Here is a 26990-nt window from a genome sequence, read left to right on the forward strand (position 1 = left end):
GCACACCTGCGCAGGTGTATGCACATGGGTCTGGTGTGTTTCTGTTTTACATTTTAAATGCTAAATGTCTCAAGTGCTCACCATCCAACCTAAGAAGTAGAGTTTATGTATTTTTATTTTTAAAAGGTTTATTTATTTATTCATGAGACACACACAGAGAGGCAGAGACACAGGCAGAGAGAGAAGCAGGCTCCCTGTAGGGAGCACGATGCGGGACTCGATCTCGGGACCCCGGGATCATGCTCTGAGCTCAACCACTGAGCCACCCAGGTGCCCCTTCAGAAGTAGAGTTTGACCAGCGCCCCCGAGTGCCGGTTACCAGACACCAGGAATGGTGTCCTTCCATGGAGAGACGTTTGCTCAGTCCACTTCCACCCCTGCCTTGCTCGGCTCCTGCCCCTGAGTCTGGGTGTCTTTGGTTTTGGTTTCCCAGGGGAGGGGGTGGGGTTGCCTGGCTGCATGGGATGGGGTGGCAACCCCGGGTCAGCCTGCCCAGGACACTTTCAAACAGCGCCCAGTTTCCAGCACCGGGTGTCTTCTTGGTCTGTACACCTAGGAATTTGGCAAATGTCACAAATCAAAGCTCCCCCATCCACTTAGGAAGACGGTTATGAAACACTCACCCACACCTGGATAGTTGACCCCTGACTTCTAGGACTTCACAGTTTAGTTGAAGGGGTAAAACCTACAAGTATAAAATAACGTAAGGGGACACCTGGGTGGCTCAGATGGCTAAGTCTCTGCCTTTGGCTCAGGTCGTGATCCCGGGGTTCTGAGATCGAGCCCCGCCTCTGGCTCCCTGCTCTGCTGAGGAGTCTGCTCCCCGCCCTTTCTCTCTCTCATATAAGTGAATAACATAAGAATGTTGACAAGACCACTTCTGGGAATACACCCCAAAGAACCAGAACAGGGTCTCAAAGGGAGCGTGCCCGTGTTCGCAGCAGCCCAGGGGTCTGTGTGGAAGAGCCCCAGGCACCCGCCGATGGATGAGTGGATAAACAGCGCGTGGGCCATCGGACGCTGGGGCATATTCAGCCTTGGAAAGGAAGGGCTTTGTTACACCTGCCGTAACAGGGACGGACCTTGAAGACGTTGTGCCAGTGGAATAAGCCGGTCACAGAAAAGACACATACTGCGGGGGTCCCCTTCGATGAGACACCTAGAGGAGTCCGTCAGGCAGACGGAAGGGAGAGCGGTGGTTCCCAGGGACGGCGGGGAGGGAAACGGGGAGCCGTTTGGTGGGTGTAGGGTTTCAGTTTGAAAAAGTGGAAACATTCTGAAGATCTGTCGCACGATGCAAATCATGCTTAACAGTACTGAGTCGTATACTTTCAAGTGTGAAGATGATAAATTTTATGGTGTTTGTTGTTATTGTTTTCAGCAAAACCAGAAAAGACAAAAAAAAAAAAAAAAAAGAGGATGTTGATGGAGCAGCTTGCTGTACCGGGGGAGCCCTGGCTGGGAACTCAGGAAACCTGGGTTTTGGTCCCTGCTCTCCCGTTTCTGGTGGCCTTAGCCCCATCACTTGCGATCTCTGGGCTCAGGGGTCCTTCTCTTACGGGGTGAGAGGTTTGTTTCGGGCCTTCCGGCTCAGAAAGCTGAGTATGCACAGATGAGTCTGATACATTCGCCCATTGACTTTCACTCAAGTGTGACATTTACAAAAAAACCACACACATCAACACATTCTCTCAACCAAACACACCCATATAATACGGTTGTGTGAATAGACCGCCATTTCTTTATGCATTTTACTGTTGTTGGAAGTTTGGGTTGTTTCCAGCCTGGGGTGACTATGAGCAGTGCCACTATGGCCATTGTAGCGCGTCCCCTGCCGCACACAGGACCCGTCTTGTGGGGCACGTGCGGAGGAGACCCTCTGGGCCCGCTGGGCCGGGCGGGCCGCCACAGAGCTCTGTGGAAATTGCCAGCAGCTTTGCATCAGCAGTTGCTCCTCCTCCTCACCAGCTATGTAGGTGAGGGTGTCAGCTCTTTTGAGTTTGGTCTTTGTTGGTGGGATGGGGTCTGTAGTGGGCTTATTTTGCATTTCCCTGGTGACCCAGGAGGCCACGCACCTCGCCCACCGCAGTCATCCTCTCACCATCAGGGGTGCTGTGCCTCTCCAGCCTTCCATCCACTTGCCCTTACTGTTCACAACCTCTCCCACTGGGCGAGCCACTTTCTGATCTTCTAATGGTGTCTTTTAATGAGACGTTCTTTTTTTTTTTTAATATTTTATTTACTTATTCATGAGAGACACAGAGAGAGGCAGAGACACAGGCAGAGGGAGATGCAGGCTCCTCGCAGGGAGCCCGATGTGGGACTTGATCCTGGGACCCCAGGGTCACGCCCTGAGCCAAAGGCAGACTCTCAACCACTGAGCCACCCGGGCGCCTCTTGATAACAAGTTCTTAATGCAGTCTGATCGATCAATCTTTACTCTATAGGATTTAGGGCCTTTTGTGCTAATTCATTAAAAAAAAAGGAAAAAGGAAAAAAGCCTTACTCCAAGATTACAGACATGATTCCTTCCAGAGGTTTAATATTTTACCTTTTACATTTAGATCGTCAATTCAGCTGGAATTGATTTTTCCATCTGGTGTGAGGTTTGGGTCAAAATTCATTTTTCATCCTTATGGGCAGCTGATTGACCAACCACCAATCACTGAAAACAACAACAACAACATAGTCTTTTCCTCACCATGCCATTGTCCACTTTGTCATAAGTCGGCTGACAATATGTGTGAGTTTTTTTCTTGCACCATCTATTCTTTTTTTTTTTTTTTTTATTTATGATAGTCCCACAGAGAGAGAGAGAGAGAGGCAGAGACACAGGCAGAGGGAGAAGCAGGCTCCATGCACCGGGAGCCCGACGTGGGATTCGATCCCGGGTCTCCAGGATCGCGCCCTGGGCCAAAGGCAGGCGCCAAATCGCTGCGCCACCCAGGGATCCCTGCACCATCTATTCTATTCAGATGGTCTATTTATCCATCGTACCAATACTCTACTGTCTTAATTACCACAGTGGTTGGGTGTGCGCTAGTGTAAATCCTCCACCTTTGCTCTTCTTTGAGATTACCTTGGCTATGTTTGACCTTTTGCATTTCTGTATGAATTTTAGAATTCATGTGTCAATTTCTAATATGAGCATTAAAAATGAAAACTCCCTCTAAGCGTTGCTTTGGTTTGCAGCCCACACATTTTGATATGTTGTATTTCCAGTAGCTTTTAGTCCAAAATATTTTCAAATTTCCCTTGTGATTTTTTTTTTTTTTTTTGACCCGGGGTTAGTGAGGTGTTTCCAAATATTAGGGGTTTTCATAGCTATCTTGTTGTTATTGGTTTTAATTTAATTCTAGTGTAATTAGAGAACATATTCTATGTGATTTCAGTCCTTTTACATTTATTGACACTTGTTTTATAGGTCAGCATTTGGTTTATCTTGCTGTATACAACCTACTGTATACAACAGAAAAGAATGTGTTGGGTGTGTTGGATTAAGATGACGTCAAGACAGCTCATGGTGTTCAGGTCATTTGTGTCCTGAGTTTTTTTGTTCATCTGTTCTATGCAGTGCTGAGAGATCAGTGTTAAAATCTCCAAAAATGATTCTGAATTATCTATTTATTTAATTCTATCAATTTTTGTTCCTCGTACTATGAGGCCATTATGGCATTATGTCCTTTTAATTGAGGTACTCAGTGCTTAATACTTGATATGATGATTGATTTAGTGGGATTTAGGGCTATAATTTTACATTTGCTCCTTTAAAAAATGTCCTCTTTTGCTTTCTTTTGGGTCATTAGAGTATTTTTTTTATTATTCCGTTTTATTTATTGTATTTCTAAGTCTACTCCTTAGTGTGTTTTTAGCGATTGCTTTAGGGATCACAGCACATGGTCTTGTGCGAGTTAATATAGTCTTGAAGCCCACCAATTGTAGAGCCTTTCAATGTCATAGGCATGTTATGTGCTAGAGTTGTGTGTATCACATCTATGTATAGGAAGAACCCCACAATGTTCAACGTTAGAACTGTTGCACAGATGTGTGGATTTGAGAGGAATTCAGAGGAAAGTACTCTTTTATATTTATTCAGGTATGGATCATCTCTGATATTCTTCCTTCTTTGCTGATTGAGTTTTTTTTTTTTTTTTTTTTTTTTTTAAAGGATTGAGTTTCTGGGCAGCCCCGGTGGCGCAGCGTTTTAGCGCCGCTTGCAGCCTGGGGTTTGATCCTGGGGACCCTGGATCGAGTCCCACATCGGGCTCCCTGCATGGAGCCTGCTTCTCCTTCTGCCTGTGCCTCTGCCTCTCTCTCTCTGTGTGTTTCTATGAATAAATAAATAAAATCTTAAAAAAAAAAAAAGGATTGAGTTTCTACCTGGCATTATTTTCCTTCATCCTGAAGAATGCCCTATTTTGCGTTTCCTGTAATATGGGTCTGATGGTAAGAATTTTTTAAAATTTTCTTTTATGTTAAAATATACTTACTTTCATTCTTGAAAGCTGGTTTGACATTCTACAAACGTGATGACAGACTTTCAGTTCTTTTTTTTTTTTTTTTAAATATATTATTTACCTATTCATGAAAAGCACAGAGTGAGAGGCAGGGACGTAGGCAGAGGGAGAAGTAGGCTCCTTGCAGGGAGCCCAATGCAGCACTCGATCCCCAGACCCGGGAATATGACCTGGGCAAAAGGCAGATGCTCAACCCATTGAGCCACCCAGGAGTCCCAATTTCAGTTTTTTAATGATGTTGTTCCATTCTCTTCTGGCCTCCATAGTTTCTGATGAGAAGTCATTAAAATCAATGTATTGTTCCTTGGATGACAAGTGTCATCTTTCTAGACTAACTTAAGATTGTTCTTTTTATATTTGGCTTCTAGCAGTTTGACTATGATGGGCCTATGCATGGTTTTCTTTGAATTTACCTTACGTGAGGATTGGATCGTGGAACTTCTTCAAGTATGTAGATTCATATCTTTTACCAAATACAGAAAATGCTAGGAATTATTTTTTCAAATACTTTTTCTTGCATTCTTTCACCTCTCATTTTGATTTCAATTACACATATGTAGATCTTTTAAAATTATTCCACAGATCCTTGGGCTTTTATTTATTCCCACTCTTTCTTTTTTAAATTGAATACATTCTATTTTTAAAAAGATTAAAAAGAAAGATTTTATTTATTTATTCATGAGAGCACAGAGTTAGGCCGAGACACAGGCAGAGGGAGAAGCAGGCTCCCTGTGAGAAGCCCGATGAAGGACTTGATCCCAGGACCCCAGGGATCATAACCTGAGCCAAAGGCAGACGCTCAACCACTGAGCCACCCAGGCATCCCTCAGTTAACTTTATGATATTTTAATTTTCAGTTGTAGAATTTCCACTTTTTAAATTTTTTTATTTATTTATGATAGGCACACAGTGAGAGAGAGAGAGAGGCAGAGACACAGGCAGAGGGAGAAGCAGGCTCCATGCAGGGAGCCCGACGTGGGACTCGATCCCGGCCGGGACTCCAGGATCAACCCCCAGGCGGAAAGCAGGCACCAAACTGCTGAGCCACCCAGGGATTCCCTCTGTTGTGGTTTTCAAAAAATCTTTTCACTCATTGAAAACATATTTTCCTTTCCATCAGTGATTATAGTTAAAATAGTTACTTTTAAATCCTTGTTTGCTAATAGTATTACCTGGGTCACATCAGAGATCAATCTCTATTACTTACCTGTTTTTGTTTGAGAATGGCTAACACTCTCCTTTTCTTTTTATATCAATATTAATTTTGAATTGTCTCCTGGATGGGTCGAGTGCTATTTTCTGTGGACTTTGGACTCATACACACACATCTCCAGAGCTGGTCTTGTTATTTCATGTTTGTGTTGGTATCAGGCTAAGACTTGGCCGGGCTCAGGCTACAAACCCTGTCCCATGGATAGCAGCTCTGATCTCGTGCTAGACTTCATTTTTTTTTTTTTTAAGATTTTATTTATTTATTCATGAGAGACACAGAGAGAGGGAGAGAGGCACAGACACAGGCAGAGGGAGAAGCAGGCTCCATGCAGGGAGCCCGATGCAGAACTCGATCCCGGGACCCCGGGATCACGCCCTAGTCTGAATGCAGGTGCTCAACTGCTGAGCCCCCCAGGTGTCCCTCATCTTGGTTCTTTTATTCCTAGCCTAGTTGCTTGCAGTCTGCCACATGCCTGTGCTCCAGTGTCACCTGGAAATTTAGGCGCAGTTTATAAACAGAATTTGGGCCTCCCCTTCTCTCGCTCCCTCACCTCTGGGATGCCCCGGTACTTCCCAGAGGCTGTCGCTGCCCAGCTCTGTCTCCCAGCTCCTCAGGACAGAAGGACTCCCATGTCGTATCTACCCCGGGTGGGACAGACTGCAGCCTGCCCTTAGGCTGGAAGCAGTGGAGCGGGCAGCTCACTTCTGTAGCGTCTGCCTGCCCGTGCTCCCGCGGACGACTCCAGTAAGTGGTCTTTTGTATTTCGTGCACAGTTCATAGTGCTGGGGGAGGCTAGTTCACCAGGAGGCTACTCTACTGTACTGGAAATGGAAGCCCAGCCTCCAATTTCTGTGGAAAAACCCTACTGGGGTCTTAAAACCTGCTTTGTATAAAATCTGTAGATCATTTTGGGAAGAAATGACAGTTCTACGATAATGAGCCTTCCAATTCTTAAACTCCATGTATCCTCCTACTTACTTATTTTTCCTAAAATTTCTCTCAATTGGGTTTTACAACTTTCTGTCCATTGGTCTTGTGCTCTGTTTTATTTTGAGGTATTTGGTTGTTTGATGCTTTTGTAAATGTTGTGGTTTTTTTTTTTTTTTTTACATCCTACCTAGCATTAATGGTCAGTGCCTAAAATCTTAGCTTTATGGATCTTGTCCAAACAATTAATGCTAATGAAATAAGCGTTTCTAATGACAAGATGTATGGTTTGGCGCATCTCCCACAGCACCTGCAACGAAGCTAAGGTTTTCGAGAAGGTAGGATTTCAGGGATTGAGGCTTGGGCTTTTTAAACTGGACATTTAAGCTGAGCGAGGGGCAAATTCTGTTAGGAATCAACCAAAGCAATCAGCGATTCTACCTGAAGAAAACCGTCTGATGGGCGTGATGCCTAGAGAATGGAGCTTGGCAGCCTCGCACCCCTCGGAGTAAGGGGGACTCAGGACGCCATCAGGCCCCTCTGAGAGGAAGGCTGTTTCTTGCTTGCACTTCCGGGTGTCGAGGGAGATGTCACAGGAAGGCTGACCTCTCAGAGTTCCCACCTGAACTTTGCAGTAAGCTCCTCTCTGAGCTAGACCAGTAGAAGCCATCCGTGATAGCCGTAGTTAGCTCTTTGTGGGAGTCAGCCAAGAAGCTGTTGTAAATGAGTCATTCGAGAGTTTGCAGACAGCCCGCATCCAGCAGATCTGGGTCAGTCTCGGAGGGGGCAGGCCTGCCTCCGACTCTAACTTAGGAGCGGACATCTGATTGGCGTCCCCAGCGCTTGGTCAGTGCTGGCAGCCTGACAGGAGGCCTGCCTGCATCCGTCAGCGTTAGGGTCCGAGTCCCAGGTTTCTGTCTCCAACGTGAGAGAGAGAGACCCTGGGCTGCTGACAACCTTCCCAAACTTGGACCTCACCTGCCACATGGGCTTGGCCCGCGTGGAGAGCTCAGTGCACCAGTTTGCTTCTCACTGGTGGCCACAGATTTCAGCCACTGCACCTTCTTTCCCAGGCAGCAGCGGGAGGGGCAGCCTTGACTGGTGGGTTCCACTCCAGACTCAGGCCTCAGGCTACTGTTCTGGGGCAAAGGGGCTGATGAGGCAGATGGCTGCCTTCTGATTTATCTGTGCGTCTTGTCTCCATAAGTGGACAAACTGGTCATATGTTGTATTGGGTTGGTGTCTCCCAAAATTCACATTGACCCAGAACCTCAGTGTGTGACACTGTTAGGAAATGGTGTCTTTGCACAGTTAATTGAACTGTGTTGAGATGAAACCCTTTTTTGAGACGAAACCATTTTGAAGTAGGTGGGCCCTACATCCAATGACTGGTGTCCTCAAAAGATGAAATGCTATAGAGAAGCCATGTGACCATAGAGGCACAGACTGGAGGGATGTGGCGAAGCCCAGGGCCCCCGGGGCCAACAGAAGCAGCTTCTAGAGCTGTGAGAGAATAAATTTCTCGTTTCTCTGTAAGTTGCTATTTATAACATTGATGACCCTAAGACACGAATGGGCCTGCATCTACAGATCAGTGATGTGTTCACGAGCTTGACCGTGGGATGTGCATCCATTCTTGATGGCGGGCGTCCTCTGCTAGGCCCGACGTGCTGAGGAGCACTGTCAGCTTGGGTGGGGAAGTCACCTGTCAGATGGGACTCTGGCAGCCAGGCCCAGGCCACCAGCTGCCAGCTAGCTGCAGGTCTTTCTTGTTTGTTTGTTTTATTATGTAGTATTCGAGGTGGACAACAAAAGCTTAGATAATACATTGGACGCTGCCTATCTCCCACATAACTGGAGCAACACGGAAAGTGTGGTTTTGGTTATGTTTATTTTTATATTTAAGTGAGTGATGCTTTCTCTTTTTTATTGAAAAGACCATATACTGTTTAATAAACTAAGGCCTGCGTGGCTGCTGGCCTGGGGAGTTGCCTTTCCTTCCACCCATGGTTTTGCACATTTTTGGCTTGGCAGGCAGCAGGACTGCATTTTGGGTTTCTGCCGTCGTCACAGCAAATGTGTTCCCATGTTTAAACCTGGCCTTGGGGATCCCTGGGTGGCTCAGTGGTTTAGCGCCTGCCTTTGGCCCAGGGCTTGATCCTGGAGTCCCGGGATCGAGTCCTGTGTCAGGCTCCTGGCATGGAGCCTGCTTCTCCCTCCTCCTGTGCTCTGCCTCTCTCTATGTCTATCATAAATCTTTTTTTTTTCTTCAAATTTTTTTTTAATTTTTATTTATTTATGATAGCCACAGAGAGAGAGAGAGAGGCAGAGACACAGGCAGAGGGAGAAGCAGGCTCCATGCACCAGGAGCCCGATGTGGGATTCGATCCCGGGTCTCCAGGATCGTGCCCTGGGCCAAAGGCAGGCGCCAAACTGCTGCGCCACCCAGGGATCCCTATCATAAATAAATCTTAAAAAAAAAAAAACAAAAAAAAAAACAAACCTGGTCTTTATAGCTACACTCATTTTCATTGTCCCTTTTTCCTTTATGTGAGGTGGGAGGTCTCTTTCCAGCTGTAGAAGTCATAACTCTTTGTGGCCACAGGTAAAGCCACACAGATATTCAAGAAAATTCCCCAAGTCCTCAGGGTGAGTGAGCAAGGTGTGCAGGTCGGCAGCGGGGGGGGGGGGGGGGGGGGGTGTCCCCCCCTTAGGAGGAGGGCAGGAGCCCCAGGGCTGCCCTGTTCCCTCTCAAGGTGGGCAGCTCCCCTCTTCCCTGGGGTGAGGTGGGAGGGGGTGCAGACCTCCTGCTGGACTGGACGCTGCGCCGCAGCACCCTGGGGTGAGGTCGGCACCCAGGTGGGAGCAGGCCTGGTGCAGGCAGGAGTGGAGGCGGCATGCACCCACGGGTGCGGTGAGTGGGGGGGCGCCCCCACGTGGCACCGCCGAGCTCCCTGTGGGGAGGCTTCCGCGTGGAGGGGGCGACCCGACAGTGGGGACCGACCCTGGGCCCACTTCCCACGCGCACTCCAGTCCGGGCGCTCCGAGGGTGCAGACATCGCGGGGCCACGACCGCCGTCGTCACGCGGGGGGGCCGGGAGGCACCTGCCGATGCTTGTGCGTGGTTCACTTCAAACCGTCCAATTAGTCGTCAAGGTTTACAGACTCTGATTTTACACGTAATTCCCCGTTTCTGCTCGGCCGAGCAGCAGCCCCGCCCGCGGAGAGCTCGGTGGGTCCCGGCCCCCCGACGGCCCCCGCCCCTCCCCCTCCCCGCCCCCCCCTCCCCTCCCCGCCCCCGTCCCCCCGCCCGTCCCCCCGCCCGTCCGCGCACCGCGCCGGCAGGAGACCGTACCTGACCCGTCCTGCGGCCTCTGGGTCACGCTGCCGGTCGGCGGGAGGAGAGGAAACAGGAAGAGCAGAGGCCGTCCCCGCGGGCCGCTCCGACCCGGCTGCCGCGCCGCGGGCCTGTCCGCCCCCCCGTGATTTATGGGCCCCGCGCGGGGCCGGGCCGCCCGAGGCAGGCGCCGCCGGGGACGCTCGGGCCGCCGCCGCCGCCGCACGCACGGGGACCCGGGGACCCGGGGCGCGCCGGCCTCCGCCGCGTGCCGCCGCCGGCTCGCCCTCCCCGGCCCCGCCATGGCGACGGCGGCGCGGAGGGGCCTCGGAGCACGGCGTCCCTCCCTCGCCCGCCCGCCCGCCCGCCCGGCGCTCCCGTCAGCTCCGGCCGCAGCCATTTTGGAGCGAGCGCAGACAAAGACCCAGCCCCGGGGCTGCCCCCCAGCGGGCCCCCGCCGCGCCCCCCGCGCCCTGCCCCGGCCGCGACCGCGACCCCAGCCGCGGCCCCGGCCCGCCCACCCGCCCGCCGGCCCGGGGCCCCCCGCTCGCCCCCCGCGCCCAGGCCGCCCGCCCGCGCCCCGGCCTCTGCCGCTCGCAGCCATTGGCCGCGCCTTTTAAGCGCGCGCCGCGGCCAATCGCGAGGCGCCGGGCGGCCGGGCGGGGGGCGCCGCGGCCAATGGGAGCGCGCCGGGCGGCGGGCGGGGGCGGGCGTGCCGCCGCGCCTGCGCGCTGCGCCGCCGCCGCCCTCCCCCCCCCCCCAAGCCGGCCGCCCCCCGCCCGCCCGGCCGCCGCCCCCGCCCCGCAGGCGCGCGCCGCCCCCCGCCCGCGCCCGCCCGCCCGCCCGCCCGCCCGCCCGCCCGCGCGGAGCCTCCTCCCCGCCCAGCGCCGGCGAGCGGCGGCGGCGGCGGGCCGAGGAGGAAAGATGGCGGCGGGCTCGGATCTGCTGGACGAGGTCTTCTTCAACAGCGAGGTGGACGAGAAAGTGGTGAGCGACCTGGTGGGCTCGCTCGAGTCGCAGCTGGCGGCCAGCGCGGCCCACCACCACCACCTGGCGCCCCGCGCGCCCGAGGCGCGGACCGCGGCCGCCGGCGCGCTCGGGAACCATGTCGGAGCCGGAGCGGCCGTGCCGGCCGAGGGCGCGCCCGCAGCGGCGCCGGAGCCGCCCCCCGCAGGTAGAGCGCGGCGCGGCCTGAGCGCGGGCGGGCGCCGGCCGGGCCCGCGTCCTCACCGCGCCGCCCCGCTTGTCCCCGCAGGGCCCGCCGCCAAGCTGAGCGCGCTCGAGGCCGGCGCGGGGGCCGGGGCCGGGGCCGGGGCCGGGGCCGGGGCCTGCGCGCCCGGGGCCGCGCCCGCCGCCCAGCCCGCCGCCCAGCCCGCCGCCCAGCCCGCCGCCCGCAACGGCCCGCCCGGCGGCCCCGGAGCCGCGCAAACTTTGAATGGGAGCGCCGCGCTGGGGACCTCGCTCCGCGCCGCCGCCGCCGCACCTGCTGTCAGCCTGCTCCACAACGGGCCCGCGCCCGCGCCGCCGCCCAAGCCCAACGCCCGCCGCCGCCGCCACTGTCATCCAGACGCCGCCCTTCCTCGGCGCCCCCGCCGCGCCCGCGCCCCGCGCCCCCTCGCCGCCCGCGCCCCCCGCGCCCCCCGCCGCGGCCCCCGCGGCCCCCGCCAGCGCCGCCGCCGCCGCCGCCGCCGCCCCGCCGCCGCCGCCGCCGCCGCCCGCCGCCGCCAGCCTGGCCCGGCCGCCCGGCCCCCCGGCCGCAGCCGCAGCCGCAGCCCCGCCCCGGCCCCGGCCCCGGCCCCGGCCTCGGCCCCGGCGGCCGCGCAGAACGGGGGCAGCGCCGCGCCCGCGCCCGCCCTCGCCCTCGCGCCCGCCCCGGCCCCCGCCCCCGCCCCCGCGCCCGCCCCCGCCCCCGCCCCCGCCCCGGCCCCGGCCCCCGCGCCCGCCCCGGCCCCCGCGCCCGCGCCCGCGCCCGCCCCGCCGCCCGCCGCCAACAGTCAGCCCGGGCCCGCCGCCGCCGCCGCCGCCGCCGCCGCCGCCGCCGCGCCCGCGCAGGTGGCCAAGGCCGACTCGCCCAAGACGGCGGTGCAGCCGGCGCCCGCGCCGCCCCAGGCCCTGGCGACCAGCTGCCCGGCCGGCGCGGGGGCCGGCATGATCCTCGGGCCAACTATGCAAGGGGCGCTGCCCGCCGCCGCCGCCGCCGGACTGCCGCCGCCGCCGCCGCCGGCCCCCGGCACCCCCGGCGCCCCCGGCGCCCCCGGCGCCCCCGGCGGGCTGCCCAAGGGCCCGGCCGGCGCGGCGCCCCAGAGCCTGCCCAGGACGCCGTCGGCCACCAGCGGCGGGATCCGGGCCACGCTGACGCCCACGGTCCTCGCCCCCCGCCTGCCGCAGCCGCCCCAGAACCCGACCAACATCCAGAACTTCCAGCTGCCCCCAGGTGAGTGGCCGCGCCGGGCGGGAGGCCGGGGAGCTGTGGGGGGCTGGCAGGGCGCTGGGGTGCGGGGGGTGCGCGGGCCTGCCTGCGGCCGACCAGCCCGGCTGCTGCCCTCGGGGACGGAGAGTGTGCGTGTGAGTGTGCGCGCGTGTGTCCGCGTGTGTCTGTCCGCGTGTGTCTGTCCGCGTGTGTCCGCGTGTGCGCGCGCCCGGGGTGCCGGGGCAGCGGGGGTCCCGGTCCTGGGGCCGCGCTTCACGCGTGCTCGCTCCTTGCGTTGCAAAGTTTCTGGGCTCCCACCGCGGCCGCGTGTGCCCCTGCCCGCCCCGCCCCGCCCCCTTCCCGCCTCCCCTCCCCCCCCCCTCGCGGCAGAGGCCGAGGGGTGATGGTGATGGAGCCGGTCCATGCGGCCCCTGCACTTGGTGCTTCCCCTCCTGCTTCTGCGGAGCACTTGTGTCTGGCCTGTGTCCTCACTGAACTCTGCTGCTGCTGCTCTGTTATCCTGGGCTGGGATGGAGGGTTGGGCATCCCCCCCATCCCCCCCATCCCCCCCCATCCCCCCCCCATCCGTGAGGTCAGGCACAGTAGTGACACTCCTTCCTTGTGGCTGGGCAAGCCTGCATGGAAAGCTTCCGCTTCCCTGCTAACCCCAGGATGGCAGGGATCCCAGGTGAGCCCTGGAGGGATCCTCGGGCACACACCCTTCCTGGTCCACGTCCTTGCCTCTGCGCTGTGCTGTGCACTTCCTGTGGCCACAGTGGCCCGCAGCGCGGTGTGCTGGTTAAAGGGTGCCCGGTTGTCTCGGTTAGTACCATCCGGGGACAGCAGCGGGTCTCTCAGAGGTACAGACAACGCCTGCTGACACGGAGCTGCGGGGTCCCCACCCGTGCGTGTCCTTCGTCTCCCGCGTCGCCTGGGCCGTTGGTGAGGGTCCCTCAGGCCTGACCGCGGAAGGGCCTCCCCAGCATCCCGGGTCATGCTGCTTTGTTTGGGGATTCCCAGGCAGAGAGAAAGTTTAGCGGTGGAGGCGCCCCTGTTTCTCTTGCATCCTCTGCACCTCGCCTGCGTGGACTGCCAGTGCTGAGCTTCTGGAGAGCTCCTCCCTTGCCGTGTAGTAACATGTGCTGGTGGAGCGGCCGCCGCCGCCGTGGCAGGAGTAGTAGAAACAGCACCTCCCCTGTGCCCGCGTGCGCTCTGGAAAGAGCCGTTGGTCACCTTGACAGAATTTCAGCATCTTAAGAAGGGGAGGGTTCCTTGTCAGAGCCTGTGAGCACCGGACTGGGGCCAAAGCTGATGGGGGTGTTTTTATATGGGCAGGAGTAGGGAAAGCTTGCAGCCCCCACCCGCATTTTGGGGCTGCGGGGGTTTGCCTCGCTCTTAGGGAGAAAGGTGGTGCTGGAGAGGGGCTGAGATGCCCCCTACAACAACACACTTGGTTTCCTTTTCAAAGTCGTGGTGCTGTTGATTGAAGCGTCTGTTTTGCTCCTTTTGTGTATTTTGACTGTTCGGCGGCCAATACGGCTGATCTCTAGTGACCTTTAGAGGAGGGAATTCGTGGTTGTGGTACGTCAGGTCGTAATGTCAGGACACTCCTTACCTGTCTACGGAAGCGCCTTTCCGGTGGTCCCACACTGTTCAGCACTTGCCTGACTCCCAGCAAAGACCATTCCCTGTGCTGTACTTTTGTTATTTAAACCTGGTGTGAGCTCCTCAGCAGTCGGTGTGGCAGGGCAGGCAGGGCAGGCGCTTGGCCTGGCTCGCTGGGCCTGTAGGTGTGGCAGTTTGGGGCTGGCCGGATCCCGGGTCTGAGCCTTGGCTCCAGTGAAGCCCCCTCCTTATTTCTGCTGGGGGGGGGGCACAGGGAGGAAGCCGTGGTTGGGAAGGGGCATCTCTGCCATCTTTGTCATGTTGACCCTGGACTCACTTTTATCTTCTGTTCTAATGTCACCATCAGAGATGTCTTTGTGTGACTAGTAGACGGCCGCTTGAAAAAAGCTGTAAACTGCTGACTCTTTGCAAGAGTTGTCACGAGTGTTTGCGTTAAGCCCCCTGTATTTAAGAGCACAGAGCTGCCCGTGTTGACATTTGGGCAACAGATGTCCTCTAGAATAGAAAAGATTATATCCGTGTCTCCATTGCCCCCCAACCTCTGACCCCCGCCAATTGGGAACTCTCGATTTCTCTCACATCACCTCACTTCTGTAACAGCAAAGGCAAAAAAAAAAAAAAAAAAAACAATGGTTAAGATTATTACCCGGGAACAAAGTTCTTTCTTTTAAATAGTATGATTCTGTAAACTGAGACGACAGATTGTGAATATTCTAGTTATATAATTGGTCAGGAAATACTAAATTCTACTAGTCAATGTCCTCTCTTCACTGCAGTCTTTCATCATACGACGACGTATAAAGAGGAGGTGGAAGTGACTTGTAAAAATAACTATGCTTGGCTAACAGCTCATTCTTGTTACAACTCAGAGATGCAAACACTTGGGAGGAGGGGATTAGGGGCGGGCAGGGTTTTCCAGGCTGCACACAGGTGTCAAGTGAGCTCACGGACTGCTGGCAGCTGGAGTGTGTGTGAAAGAGTCTTGCTCCTCAGGACCTGGCCTTCCTGCAGGCCGGGGCTCCAGGTTGGGCAGAGGAGGGACCGAGGTCTCCCCAGGGCCTGAAGCCAGCCCTGGGCCTTCAGGCTCCACTCTCACTGCGTGCTGTGAGCCTCTGTGGACTTTGGTTTTACCAAAATCCGTCTTGATGTGCTCTGTCAGGACGGTTTTGTAAAGAAGTGTTTATGTTACTATAGTTGATTTGCTTGTTTGAAGGTACCAGAGTCTAAATTTTATCTGTCGTGGGAATGACAAAAATGGATAAGGGATTTTTCCTGCAAAGGCAGCTGTCCCAAGAACTCTGGAAAGCACCAGTGTCATACAGCTTGGAAGTCGTAACATCGAAGTAATATTATGATTATAGCTGAAAGAAGAAAAAAGTGATATGACACCCAAATTAGCATGTGCATAAATGGTTTTAAGAGATCTTTCCAGAGAGATGCTTCATTACAGATGCTCATTTCTGAAGGTGATCTTTTGCCCTGGCAGATGAGCAGTCTTCTGCAGCGTACATGAGTTTGTCCTCCTATCACTGTGAGGTCTGGCCACAGTGTAGGTTCTCATTCCAGGACAGAGCACCGTTCCTGCCGTCGACGCTTCGGCCTGGGAACATGGGCTTGCTCCTTCCTTAAGGTGAATACTCTCGATGCTAGCTAGTATCCTTGCTTGTAAGGACGGGTGGCCGGGGCGCTGATTCCCACCCGTGGTGAGTGCGGGTATCTGTCGGTGGGGAAAGGAACAGCCCAGTGGTGGCTGACTATACTGTTTGGGTCAGGTCTGGTTCCAGGAGGGCTGGCCCCAAGCCGGGCAGTAGGACGTGGGGGAGCCCAGCATTGAAGTCACGGGCCGGCTTTGGCAGCTGGTGCTGTGGCAGGAGGGACGTGTTTAGAAGTTTAGATTTTGTTACTCGAGGGTGCTCTGGGCTTTTTTCTTTGAGCCTCAGTTGGCCTGCTAGGAAGCAGGGTTGACCATTTCATGGAGCACTGTAGAACTGATGGGGATGAACGGGACACAGTGCTATCACGTAGCGTTTATTGTGCACGTACTATCCCAGTCACATTCCATTTTTCTCTGGTTTTCAAGCGTCATGTTGCTGTAGATGCAGTGAAGTCTAAAGACTGCTCGATTCTCAATCAAAACTGCACCAAACTTGGACATGTTCTGGGCCACTGGGGAGTCTGGTGCGGTGGCTGACTCTGGTTCCGTGAGTGAGAACGTTGCCAGCGCTGTCACAGGCACGTCGTAGATGTGGGGGACGTGTCCCACAGCCATGGGGGCAGCGGGCGCAGCTGCCTGCAGAGGGAGTGTGCCTGGGTGTGGGCTCGCTTTGGGCCACAGGCCTTAGAGTTCTCCTTTTGACGTGCTTCGGTAAGTGACGTTTGTAAGGAAAAGAAAAAGAACTCTGGGAGCGGTACACGACCAGCACCGGACAGCCCTGCGTAGCGCAGGACAGAGCTGGCTTCCCTGAGCGCTTGCTTCTGCGTTGCTGGCCTGGAGGGGAGGCCGTTCCTCCTCACACCCTTGTCTGGGCTTTGCCCGTGACTGTCCCCATCATCCTAAGGGTGGACAAAGCCGTCTTGGTGACTGGGGGGTTGGGTGGGGATGGTGTTTTAGGCGTACGTGGGTGTCTTTTGGAGCTGGTGGTTCTTATCTTTGGGCAGTAACGGGGGAAGGGGTCCCTTCGACCCGCCTGGGGCGTCTGTTCTCTCTTGCTGCTTTCCGTACTTGAGGGCAGCGTGTGCTGTGTGCTTACGGCAGAATCGCTGGAGTTTGAAAAGTCGAGGACTTTCCAAGTCCTTTATGTTTGCCACGTGAGGGGTGTGGGGTGGACGCACATTTGTCAGGAAGTGGTTAGGAAAGGGGCATATCTTTGCTACCTGGGCTGTGGAGGAACAGTGTGAACCGAGGGGCCGAGGGGCGCGGCCCCCAGGATTGTTCTGTTGCCCCTGGGCCGTGGTGGGCAAGTGCCCGGGCTCTCACTTGTGCTGCAGAAGTTGCCCTTACCCCTGCTCAGAGTTGCTGACTAGTGGGCACCGGGTCCCGTCCGGCAGCGGCGTTGGATCAGAACGGGACCGACCCAGTTCAGACCCTGCTCTGGGAATGAAGCGGCTCAGCCCAGCGGGGCAGAGCAGCAGGGGCACCTGCGTCTGTCCCCGCGAAATCAAAATAGAGGCCGTTCCGGGTATGCTTCGGCCCGTTTCAGTACGTAGATGTGAGCTTTCCTCATCTGAAATGATACATTTGAAGACAGCTTTTTTATAAATAGCTCGTCATGTGTGAGTTGATTAAGACATAATTAACAACTGTTTTTGAAAATCTTGAAGCAGAGATTTAAGAGGACTCTGGAGAAACTTGCCTTAGGTCTGGGGAATTTGCAAAGTTCTCAGAATCAGAAGCACTTTTACTCTTCCTCGTGTGCTGATAAGCAGGAGCCTCAGGTTTTCTTGGTTGTTCTGGGAAACAGTTACTGTTTAGGGCTCTCCTCCTAGACTTCTTAGGCTGGAGCTTGGCAGCCGTTTATTTCAACGGGCCTGTGATAGGAAAACCAGGGGAGAGAGGTGAGTTTTGCAGCGGGAGCCTCTGTCCCTGGTGCCGGGCACTGTGGGCGAGGGACAGTTGTTGCCAGCTGGGCCCGAGGTGGCTGTGGGTGGGGGCATTGTAAATTATGAACACGTGACCCCCCGTGCCGTAAGGTCACGATAAACGCTTCTTAACACCCTGTGCGGTAGGTGAAGTTCTGTTTCAAAATTGAGAACTTTATGTTTTCTACGGGAGGGCCATGAACACTTTCGATGACAACTTTTTGTTTTTTTACATGTCCTTAAACATCTAGGCTAAGAGATCAAAAACCTTCAAAACACAGAGATGCCGACATTGACCACAGTTGCCCCCCCTCCAATTTGACAAGCGTGCGGGTTCTCTCTCCTTCGTGTCTTGATTTCTTCTGTGGCCGCCGGCCTGGTGGATGGAGGCCTTCCGGGTGCAGGCGGGCGAGCCTGGCGTGGAGGGGCTGGAGGCTCAGAGCCCCTCGGCCGCTCTGCAGGCCTTCTTTCAGCCTGAAGCCGGAGTCTAATGGGACCTCTCTGCCTCTTCTCTGTGGCCCGGGGTGGGGGAGGTCGAGAGTGCTTCTTTGACCATTAATCTCATGAGGAGGGTGTGACCAGGTAATGTGGGACATCCTCAGCAATACTGGGGAGCTCCCATCCCAAGGAGCATATTTGGAATCGTTTTCCAGCTCCAGAGGTTGGGGAAATCCTAAAACAGTTCTTTATGACCGCACTGAATTGGACGTTAGATTTTAGAACTGAGGAGCAAAGCAGCTAGGAGGTTCTGTAGCTCTGCAGTGACGTGTTCAGGGCGGCTAGCGGCCTGAGCGGACGGCTCGCGGACAGAGCGGGACACTAGGAGCCAGGACAGCTGAGCCCTCCTCCTCGGTGCTGTGCGCGGCCTGCCAGGCCTGTGCCCTGTGGTCAAAGCGGCCGGTGTTGGCCTGGATGCTCCGCAGAGGGCACCGAAAGGCCTGGTGGGGTCAGCCGGTGGGACCCAGGGCTTCAGGAAGGGAGGGAGGTGCTGGGGACGTGGGGTGGCCATACCGTGTGGACGGTCTTGTGTTACCATCAGGGCTGGAAGAGGAGGGAAGGCGGCCTTTCCACTCTTAACCTTTGTGCTAAAGTGCACGGGGCCGGTGTGTGAGGAGAGCTTTCCAAGGCATTGTCACGCCTTTCACACAGGAGCTTTGTCTGGGTGGTTTTTAATATAATCCGTATCGGATTTACGTAGACAGACGCCGCGGGTTAGTGCAACAGCAGGTAACGGGTCGGGCCTTCTTGGCGTGGAGTTTGGTGGTGTGGGAGCCTGAGCAGCGGCGTCGCCCGCGCCCCCACATCGGGGAGGAGAAGGGGAGGGCGCTGTTGATTGAGGTTTTAGTGGCGCTACAAAGTGTTGGAGAACTATTAGTCACTTGAAAGGGACTTCTTTTCCCACCTTTTTTCTTCTGATTTAAAATTAGTTTCATTCACTGTGGGAAGTTGGGGAAGGAAAGAGAACCACGAAGCAGGAAAGAAAGTCACTCCTGGCCCCTGCCTGTGCAGCCGGGCAGTCGGGCTCCGGGCTCGGTCTGGCGCCCGTCCTCCCAGCCTGTGTTCGGTGCGGAGGGACTTCGACTGGTCCGCAGTCCCATCCCCGTGGTCCCGCGTGCGACCCGCCCCGGCCTGTGTGGCGAGTGCCCCGCCCCTGGTGGTCTTTGAAGCGCCCCTGTTGGGCCGCCCCCCCACCACCGCAGGCCGAGGCTTCCCCGCAGGCCCCCGGGCTGGGCTGCGGGGACTCGCGGCCCCTCGTCTGTTGTACGTGACCCTCAGGTGAGCGTCTTTGTGCGAAGCTCTGCGTGCGTCTGGTGGGTTGAGCGTTTCAAAGCCTTTGATACAAATTGCCTTCTTGAAGGCTGAACCATTTCCACTTTCACGTCATGGTTTTTAGAACCATGGCCAAAATAGGACTTTTTAGAAATCGATACCATTCTGAAGGATTCCTTGGAAGGTTTTATCTGCTTTTAAGGTGTATTTCTTTGACTAAATGAGGTTAAACCTTTCTCCACAGATGTTGGTCAAGACTGTGGCCCATTAGTTTTAGGGTGTGCATTGACCCAGTGAGCAAGGCGGATGTGGGTGCTGGGGTCCAGCCCAGGAGTCCCGAGGCCAACAGAGCCCCTGCTCTCGGGGTGCTTGAGTTGGGGTGGGGATGGGCGGTTGGCAACTGTGAGCACATTTTGTCATCGTGGCGAATGTGATGCAGGAATAAACAGTGCACAGAGAGTGAGTGACCGAGGGTACTGCTGGTTGGGCCGGGACGCCTTTCTGAGCAGCTGGCATGGAGCTGTCACCTGGACACGGAGACGATGAGAAGGGGGTTTGTGTGCGCAGCCGGGGCCCAGGTTCCAGGCAGAGGAGACGGCAGGTCAGGTGCACAGGCCCGAGCGTGGGCCCTGGGACATGCGTGGGGCTCGGTCACAGAGCCGTTGTATCCAGGTGTGCCACGGGGTTGACTTTATCCCAGGTTTGGTGGGAAGCCGCTGGAGGGTTTTAGGCAGGGCGCCAGTAGAACCTGAATTGTGTTTTGAGATCTCTTTCGTGTCTGTGGCCCGTGGATGGCAGGGGTGGGTGGTGAGGGGCAGGGCGGGCAGCAGGGTGTGGCGGTAAGGAACTGAGAGTTCTGGGGTGACCCAGTCTGGGTACTGCAGTGAAGGAGGAGTGGGCCGGGTGACCGCGTGCCTGTCTGGCATGTGAAGTTTGTGATGCCACCTCTGAGCAAGTGTCCCAGAGGTAGCTGAGTATGAGGCGGGGGCCGGGCGGGGGGGGGGGGGTGAAGTCCGCGGGAGGTCTGAATTTGGGAGTCACATGGCGTATGATGGAGCTTTTGGCCATGAGAGTGAGGCCCCCAAGGGAGTCTCTGCCTAGAAGAGCAGCAAGGCTACCGCCTGGGCCACTCTGTCCAGGGGAGAGGGGCGGGGAGGAGGGAGGTGGCCGAGAGCAGGGAGCCCGCTGCGGGGAAGGGGCGATGCTGAGCGCTACCAGCCCTCCAGGGAGGTGGACACAGGGCAGCTCTTGTTTTAAGAGCTTTTTATAAAGCAGAGCGTGTGTCATTAAGGCAGCAAACATCTCCTGGCTTCTTGGCCTTTTTATGTGTGGCAACGGCTTGGGATGGGCATCCTGTCCTCTGACGCAGGGCTGGAGCTGACACCCCGGTGGCTTCGCCGAGGCGTGTGCCGCGCTGGGCTCCCTGCCGTGTGCTGATGGACAGATTCGGGCGTCGGAGGGCTCCACAGCCAGGTGGTCCCGATGACACCGAGACCCGCAGAGGTGAGTGGCTTTTCCAAGACCCTCAGCCGTTTCACTGAGAGGGCGGGGGCCCTGAGGCGCCTTTGCTCCTTCCTGCTGCGTCTCCTGCACTGCCACCCGCTTGAGGCAGCGCACGCACAGGGGCCAGGCTGTTTCACACGAGAGTCCAGCTCAAGATAGGCCTCTGTCTGTTGTAGTCCGTGTTGGACACTCGAGAGTTTTCTCTGCTGCTTTGGACTGATTAGATAGTCAGGGTTGGTGCCACCTCGTTACGTGTCGAACAGTTGAGAAACTTTGTTCAGAATGTCTCCCAGAGCTCTAGAGTGACACGGTCAACACAGCCCGCAGATGGGCCACAGGAGCCCACAACTGGAGCCCACTGGAGCCCTGCGCGTCCAGGCAAGGGTCCTGGCCACTCTGGGCCTGATGCTCAGGGGGCCAACCCTGGCTTTCATTTCATGCTGGGAGGTTTGGACACTCCTTACTGGGTGCTCTCTGGGATCGTGATCCCAAATGGTGGAGCCTGCCCCATCCCGCCAACCCCCCCCCCCCCAGCTTTGGGGGTTTCACGGTCCAGACGTACTTCCGTGTGGGTCTCTGACCATGATTGTGGACGAGGCTGGCGTGGTGACCGTGAGGGTCCTGGCAGAGTGTCCTGGAGTGGGTGGGGCTGCCGGCCTCTAGGAGATTGTTGTACCCCAAGTGGGAAGGCCGCTGGCCTGGCCTTTGTGAGGCTGCCAGCCTTAGGCCCGTGGAGACACGGTCATATGAGTGGCTGTGTGGTGTGTGACAGCGTGCAGTGGCGTGCGGGAGCCCACTCTCTGCTTGGCGTTGGCATGCTGGACGGCAGAGGTGCCCCGTGTGTGGAAGGTGGCTTGGGGACGAGGCGTGCTATGAGCCCTGGCCGTAGCTGTGAAAGGGTGCACACCGTTCGGGTCCACGAGTGGTGAGCATGCGTGTGTCCCAGTGTGGGAGGGCGCCAGAGGGTGCACTCTGACTCCCTGGGGTGCTGGGATGAGCCTGGGGTTGGGACCTTGACTTTCTCTGCATGTTTTATTTTTCCTAGAGAGACCCGAAACTGTTATAATACTTAACAACCACTTGTTTTGAGGGGTAGACGCCTGGAGTGTTCTCTCTTGTAATTGTGTGTGTTTTAGTTAGAACTTGTCAAGCAGTAGATGCCCAGTGCAGCGTCAAGGGTCTCGGTCCCTTGGATGCCCCACCTCCCCACAGTGTTGTGCTACCTGTTAGCTGCATGAGGCCCTTCGTTGGGCTGATGGTGGCCTGACCGTGGGGGGTTCACAGCCTCGCCACCTGCTCCCAGGGCACACACTGGGTCACAGCTGCTCTTCCCATTGCAAAGGATGTTATTTTCTGGGTGCTTCTGCTCATCATTCAGGCCCAGGCTCCCACATTGCTTCAGGACGCTGGTCTTTGTGGCTCCTCAGCAGAGCAAGGCGCTTCCTTGGGACAGGTGCGTGGCCCGCTGAGGCCTGTCCCAGGAGGCCCTGGCGGTGGGGCAGGCGGTGCAGAGCCCGTCCAGGGCGGGGGCTCTCGGCCGCCTCACCTAGCTGGCGAGGCAGGAGCCCCTGCGGGCAGAGAGCCACAGCTTGTGCCGTGTTCTGTGAACTTGCACGTCGCTCGCGTGGCAGGGATGCCCGTGACGTGAGTCAGGGCGTCGTCTGGAGGTGTTTGTGGTCTGTCCGCCTGGTAGACACGCCATGAGTTTGAAAGGCCATTAATTGAGATGGAAGACTAGTGGGGAACAGGATATGTTTTTGGATCTTAGTTGCGTAGAACTGGGTTGGTCACAGTCTTTGGTCCCTGCAGGGGCTGTTTCATGTGGTCATTTAAATAGCTTAACGAGCACCTGCAGGCACCACCTGCAGAAGGGCCGGGCCCTGCCAGCATCCCACGCGACCGTCCAGCCCCCACCTCCCCTAGCCTGTGGCCACTGTCGTCCTGACCCCATGGTTTTTGTGTTTCCAACTTGCTCATGGCCTCTTCTTAAGCGTTGTTCAATAGGTGTTTTATCTGAGTTTTAAGTTTGTAGGAAGGGTGCTGGGCTGTGGGGTCTTTGCCGTAAGCGATTCTTCCATCCTGTGCTGTGTGGTATTTTGCTCCACGGAGACACCAGGGCTTCTTCATCCCCTCTTGTGTCATTTGCGAGTGGGGCCCTCACGCTGTGCCCAGGGCTCCTGCCTTGGGAGGAGTGGTCAGCTCACGAGATGCTGGCAGGCTGTTGTCGACAGGGCCACACGCGGGAGAGGTTCTGAGGATGGTCTGGGTCTGTTTATGAAGACTCAGGCTCTTGGTTCTAGATGTGTAGTGTGGGCTGTCCAACTATTCAAGGGGGGTGGCTGGGGGGAATTGAGATGTGAGTCTGAAATTCAGAAGTGGGTTCAGGGTTGGGAGTTGGGGGGGAAGGTCCCTAAAAGACATATTTTAGGAGCACCTGGCTGGCTCAACTGTAAGAGCATGGGACCCTTGATCTCCAGGTAGTGCGTTAACGCCCCACACTGGGTGTAGAGCTTACTTTAAAAAGTTTCGGGGGGAAGGCGGCGGCGGTGGGCCTGGGCGACACAGTCAGTTGAGCATCCGATTCTTGGTTTCGGCTCAGGTCATGATCTCAGGGTTGTGAGGTTGAGCTCTGCATCAGGCTCCCCATTCTGCACAAAGTCAGCTTCACATTCTCTCTCCCTCTGTCCTCCCCACACCCTGGCCGCGTGCGTGTGCACTCCCTTGCGTGTGTTCTCTCTCTTTTCAAGACAAATAAATAAATAAATAAATAAATTTCAAAAAGAAAAAAAAAAGAAGAAAAAAAAGAGACTGATGTTATTTTCAACCATGAGGGTATGTGCTCACCAAGTTTGGAGGAGGCGCAGTATAGCCAGGGAGAAAAGAACACAGGCCAGAGACCTGTTCTGGGACATTCTGACACCTAGAGGTGGAACAGAGGAGGAGCTAGCAAAGGATGCTGGGGAGGAGAACAGGTGAGGCAAGGGGGAGCCTCCTGGGGAACCCCCAGGAGAGCCCACAGGGTAGCCCCTGGGGGGCCCCCAGGGTTGTCAGGTCATGGGGTCAGGCGTTTATCAAGGAGGTGTCTTCACCTGTTGTGTGTTGGTGGCCAGTTAGGGAGATGAGGAAGGAGCTGCTTTGGGTATGGCCCCCAGTGGCTCCCAGAGGCTGGAACAGGCCAGTCCTCAGTGGAAGGTGGGGAAGTGATCTTGGGGTGTTCAGATACCGTTTAGAGACACTTGTTTCAGAGGGGGTTTGGGGCCATGTGAATGGAATGTAAGGACAGTTTCTTTTGTTTCTGGACTTTTTTTCCTGAAGATTGGAGATTTTAGACCCATGTTCTCCAGGAGGAATGTGACGCAGGCTGCGTATAGATTTTAAAGTTTCTAGTAGCATGTTTAAAAGGACTAAAAACCAGAAAAACATTAAAAAGAAAATAAAAGGACAAGAAACGTGAAAGTTCACCAAGATGAAGTCGGTGATGAGAATGTATCTTATTTAACCCCTCGTGTCTAGGTGTTGCCAGGTTGACGTGCCGTTCCTTATGCCTGTCCTCCTGAGCCACGAGCATCCTGTTTCCTATGGCTCACTCAGGTGCTTGGTGGCTGCCCGTGGCTCGTGGTTACTCCAGATGTATTTACAGACAAGTCAGCAATTGCTCCAGAGGCTGAGAGAGGGGGAAAGTGGGGGGCCAGGGCCCAGGGCCACAGGACAGGGCAGCCGGCAGGCTGCAGACAGGGAGGCTGGTCCCAGCTGCTGTGAGTTGCAGGGTGTCTGGTTAGGCCTCGGAGAAGGTGGCAGAGAGGGCAGGAGCTGGGGTGGAGGGACCCTGAGTCCTGAGAGGGCTGTGTCATCGAGTTCCTGCGACCAGCCTCTTGGGTGAGGGAGGGTAAGGGGCTGAAGTGGCCAGCCCCACCTCCCCGGGGGGTGAGAGAAAGAGCTTGCCCTGCTGGGGGCAGGGAGGGGACATGAGAGGCGGTGGTCCTTCCTTGGGACTGGCAGGGAGACAGGCGGCTGTCCCCAGGCTTTATGTGGGGCGGCGTGCACTGTGGCCTGACTGCCACGGAAGCACTACGTCATCACGAGAAATCCGTGTCCTCCATCAAACCAGAAGTAGGGTTCCCTTGGAAGAGGTGCACTCTGGCCGGAGAGCGGGTCGCTGTGCAGAGGTGGTTTGCAGGGTGCAGTCGGCCTGCGGGGCTGGAGGGTCAGGTGTAGACTGTTATCTGGGATGAAGGTCACTGCTCCGCGTGGGGGTGGGGGCGGGCTGGGATAGCGGAGCCGCACGGCCCTGTAAGCGGCTGGTTCTGGCAACGTGGGGGCCGGGGACACAGCTCTCCCAGCCCCTGAGCCAGCCCCAGCTTCGTCCTTGGTGCTGCTGTCTGCCCGAGCGCCCTCGAGTCACGCCTGGAGGACCGCGGGTGGCGAACTCGTGGCCCCCGGCCCGGAGCCCGATGCGCGTGTGGCCTGGCCGGGAGTGGCCGGAGAGCAGGCCCTGCGGAGGCGCTGCCCGCCGCAATGTTGCGGTGCCTCCAGGTGGAGGGCAGTGTGCTCCCTTCTAAAATAATTACCTGCCTGTTCTCTTTCTGAAATTCCTTTTGATTCGTCGGGAACATTTTCTTGTGTCTGGGTGGTTTGTTGACATGTGTCCTCCCCTGTCTCGGGCGCCCTACCTTTTGTGCTCTTCCCGGGTGGCTTCTTGAGAGGGGAGCTCCACTGACGCCTCGCGCCCAGGACGGTGCTGGGCATGTAGTAGGTGCAGAGGTCTCTGTCTTGTTGAGCCTTTTATGGAGTGTCTGCTGGTCCTGGCCGGTGGGAGCATGGCACCGAGGAGGGAGGGAGAGCCGTTGTGCCACCTTGGCACCCCTCGTCTCGTGGTGGTCAGGTGGGACTAGACGGGGACTTCTTGATGCCAGAATATCCTCTCTTTTTTAGGAAAGGATCTTGTGGCTATTAGTTCTGCCTAGAGCTTGGATATCCTGCCCTGACCTTTGGGGGTCCCTTCCTTCATTCTTGGCTTAGTGGGCTCTTGGTGGGGGAAGAGGTGTGGGCAATAGATAATTCTGCTGGCCAGCCAGCTATCTGTGGGCTGCTACTTTTTTGGGGGATTGGATTTATTTATTTGACAGTGCCCGAGCAGGGGGAGTGGCTGGCAGAGAGAGGTAGAAGCAGGCTCCCCGCTGAGCAGGGACATCCCCCCCCCTGCAATGGGCTCAATCCCAAGACCCCAGGATCATGACCTGAGCTGAACCAACTGAGCCACCCAGGTGCCCCCACAGGCTACTTTTTGAGGGGGTTTGGGGTACTTCCCTGGAGTCTCCAGGTACCACTAAAAGGGATCATGTGTTTTTGTTTTGTAAAGAACTTAATTTTTTAAAGTTCGCAGCAAAATTAAGAGGAAAATAGAGATTTCTCAATATGTGACCTGCCCCCACACATGTGCAACCTCCCCACTGTCCGTCTCCCAGCAGAGGGTACATGTGTTAGGATCCGTGAACCAGCACTTGACATCTGATCATCACCCAGGGTCCTTGCATTAGGTTCATCTCCGCGTGTAGGTTCTATGGGTTTGGACAAATACATAGAGACACATATCTGTTACCGGTATTGTACCGAGTATTCTCATTGCCCTTAAAACCTTTTGTTCTCCTCTTGTTCACCCCCCACCTCCTGACCCCGACCCCTGCTGCCGTTGTTCCTTCTCCAGAGTGTCATATAGTTGGCATACACAGTGTGTGGCCTTTCACGTTGGCTTCTTTCACCTGGTGATGTACATTTGTGGCTCTGCCCTGCCATTTCACTGTTGAGAGGTTATTCCTTTTTATCACTGATGAACATTCCATTTTCTGGGTCTGCCACAGTGTATTTTTTTTTTTTTTTTAAGATTTATGAGAGACACACACACACACAGATAGAGATAGAGAGAGAGAGAGAGAGAGAGAGAGAGAGAGAGGCAGAGACACAGGCAGAGGGAGAAGCAGGCTCCTCAAAGGGAGCCTGATGTGGGACTTGATCCCGGGACCCCAGGATCACACCCTGAGCCGAAGGCAAATGCTCAACCACCTAGCCACCCAGGGATCCCCTTCCTCAGTGCATCATCCATCATTTACT

The 26990-nt window shown here is 56.1% G+C and overlaps 2 protein-coding genes across 3 annotated transcripts in view; one reads left to right on the plus strand and one right to left on the minus strand.

Moving 5' to 3' along the window:
• Positions 1–8529: 8529 nt before the first annotated feature.
• Positions 8530–10328, minus strand: LOC129498572 (translation initiation factor IF-2-like). Of its 2 annotated transcripts, none has more exons than XM_055307978.1 (2): positions 10013–10328; positions 8530–9786 (listed from the first exon to the last, which is right to left on the minus strand). In XM_055307978.1, the coding sequence occupies exons 1-2, from the start codon at positions 10296–10298 to the stop codon at positions 9368–9370; spliced, it is 705 nt and encodes a 234-aa protein (XP_055163953.1). In that variant the 5' UTR covers positions 10299–10328; the 3' UTR covers positions 8530–9367. The 2 variants fall into 2 exon arrangements, with proteins under 2 accessions (XP_055163953.1, XP_055163962.1); XM_055307987.1 differs by having other exon boundaries at positions 8530–9824.
• A 527-nt stretch (positions 10329–10855) lies between these two features.
• Positions 10856–26990, plus strand: part of TAF4 (TATA-box binding protein associated factor 4) — a 65988-nt gene continuing 49853 nt past the window's right edge. Inside the window, 4 exon segments of the mRNA XM_055344130.1 lie at positions 10856–11515; positions 11517–11780; positions 11783–11831; positions 11934–12428. Of these exon segments, the coding sequence (XP_055200105.1) occupies positions 10919–11515; positions 11517–11780; positions 11783–11831; positions 11934–12428 (1405 nt within the window). The 5' untranslated portion in view covers positions 10856–10918.

This window comes from Nyctereutes procyonoides, unplaced genomic scaffold (assembly GCF_905146905.1).
Source record: "Nyctereutes procyonoides isolate TBG_1078 unplaced genomic scaffold, NYPRO_anot_genome, whole genome shotgun sequence".
Classification (NCBI taxonomy): domain Eukaryota; kingdom Metazoa; phylum Chordata; class Mammalia; order Carnivora; family Canidae; genus Nyctereutes; species Nyctereutes procyonoides.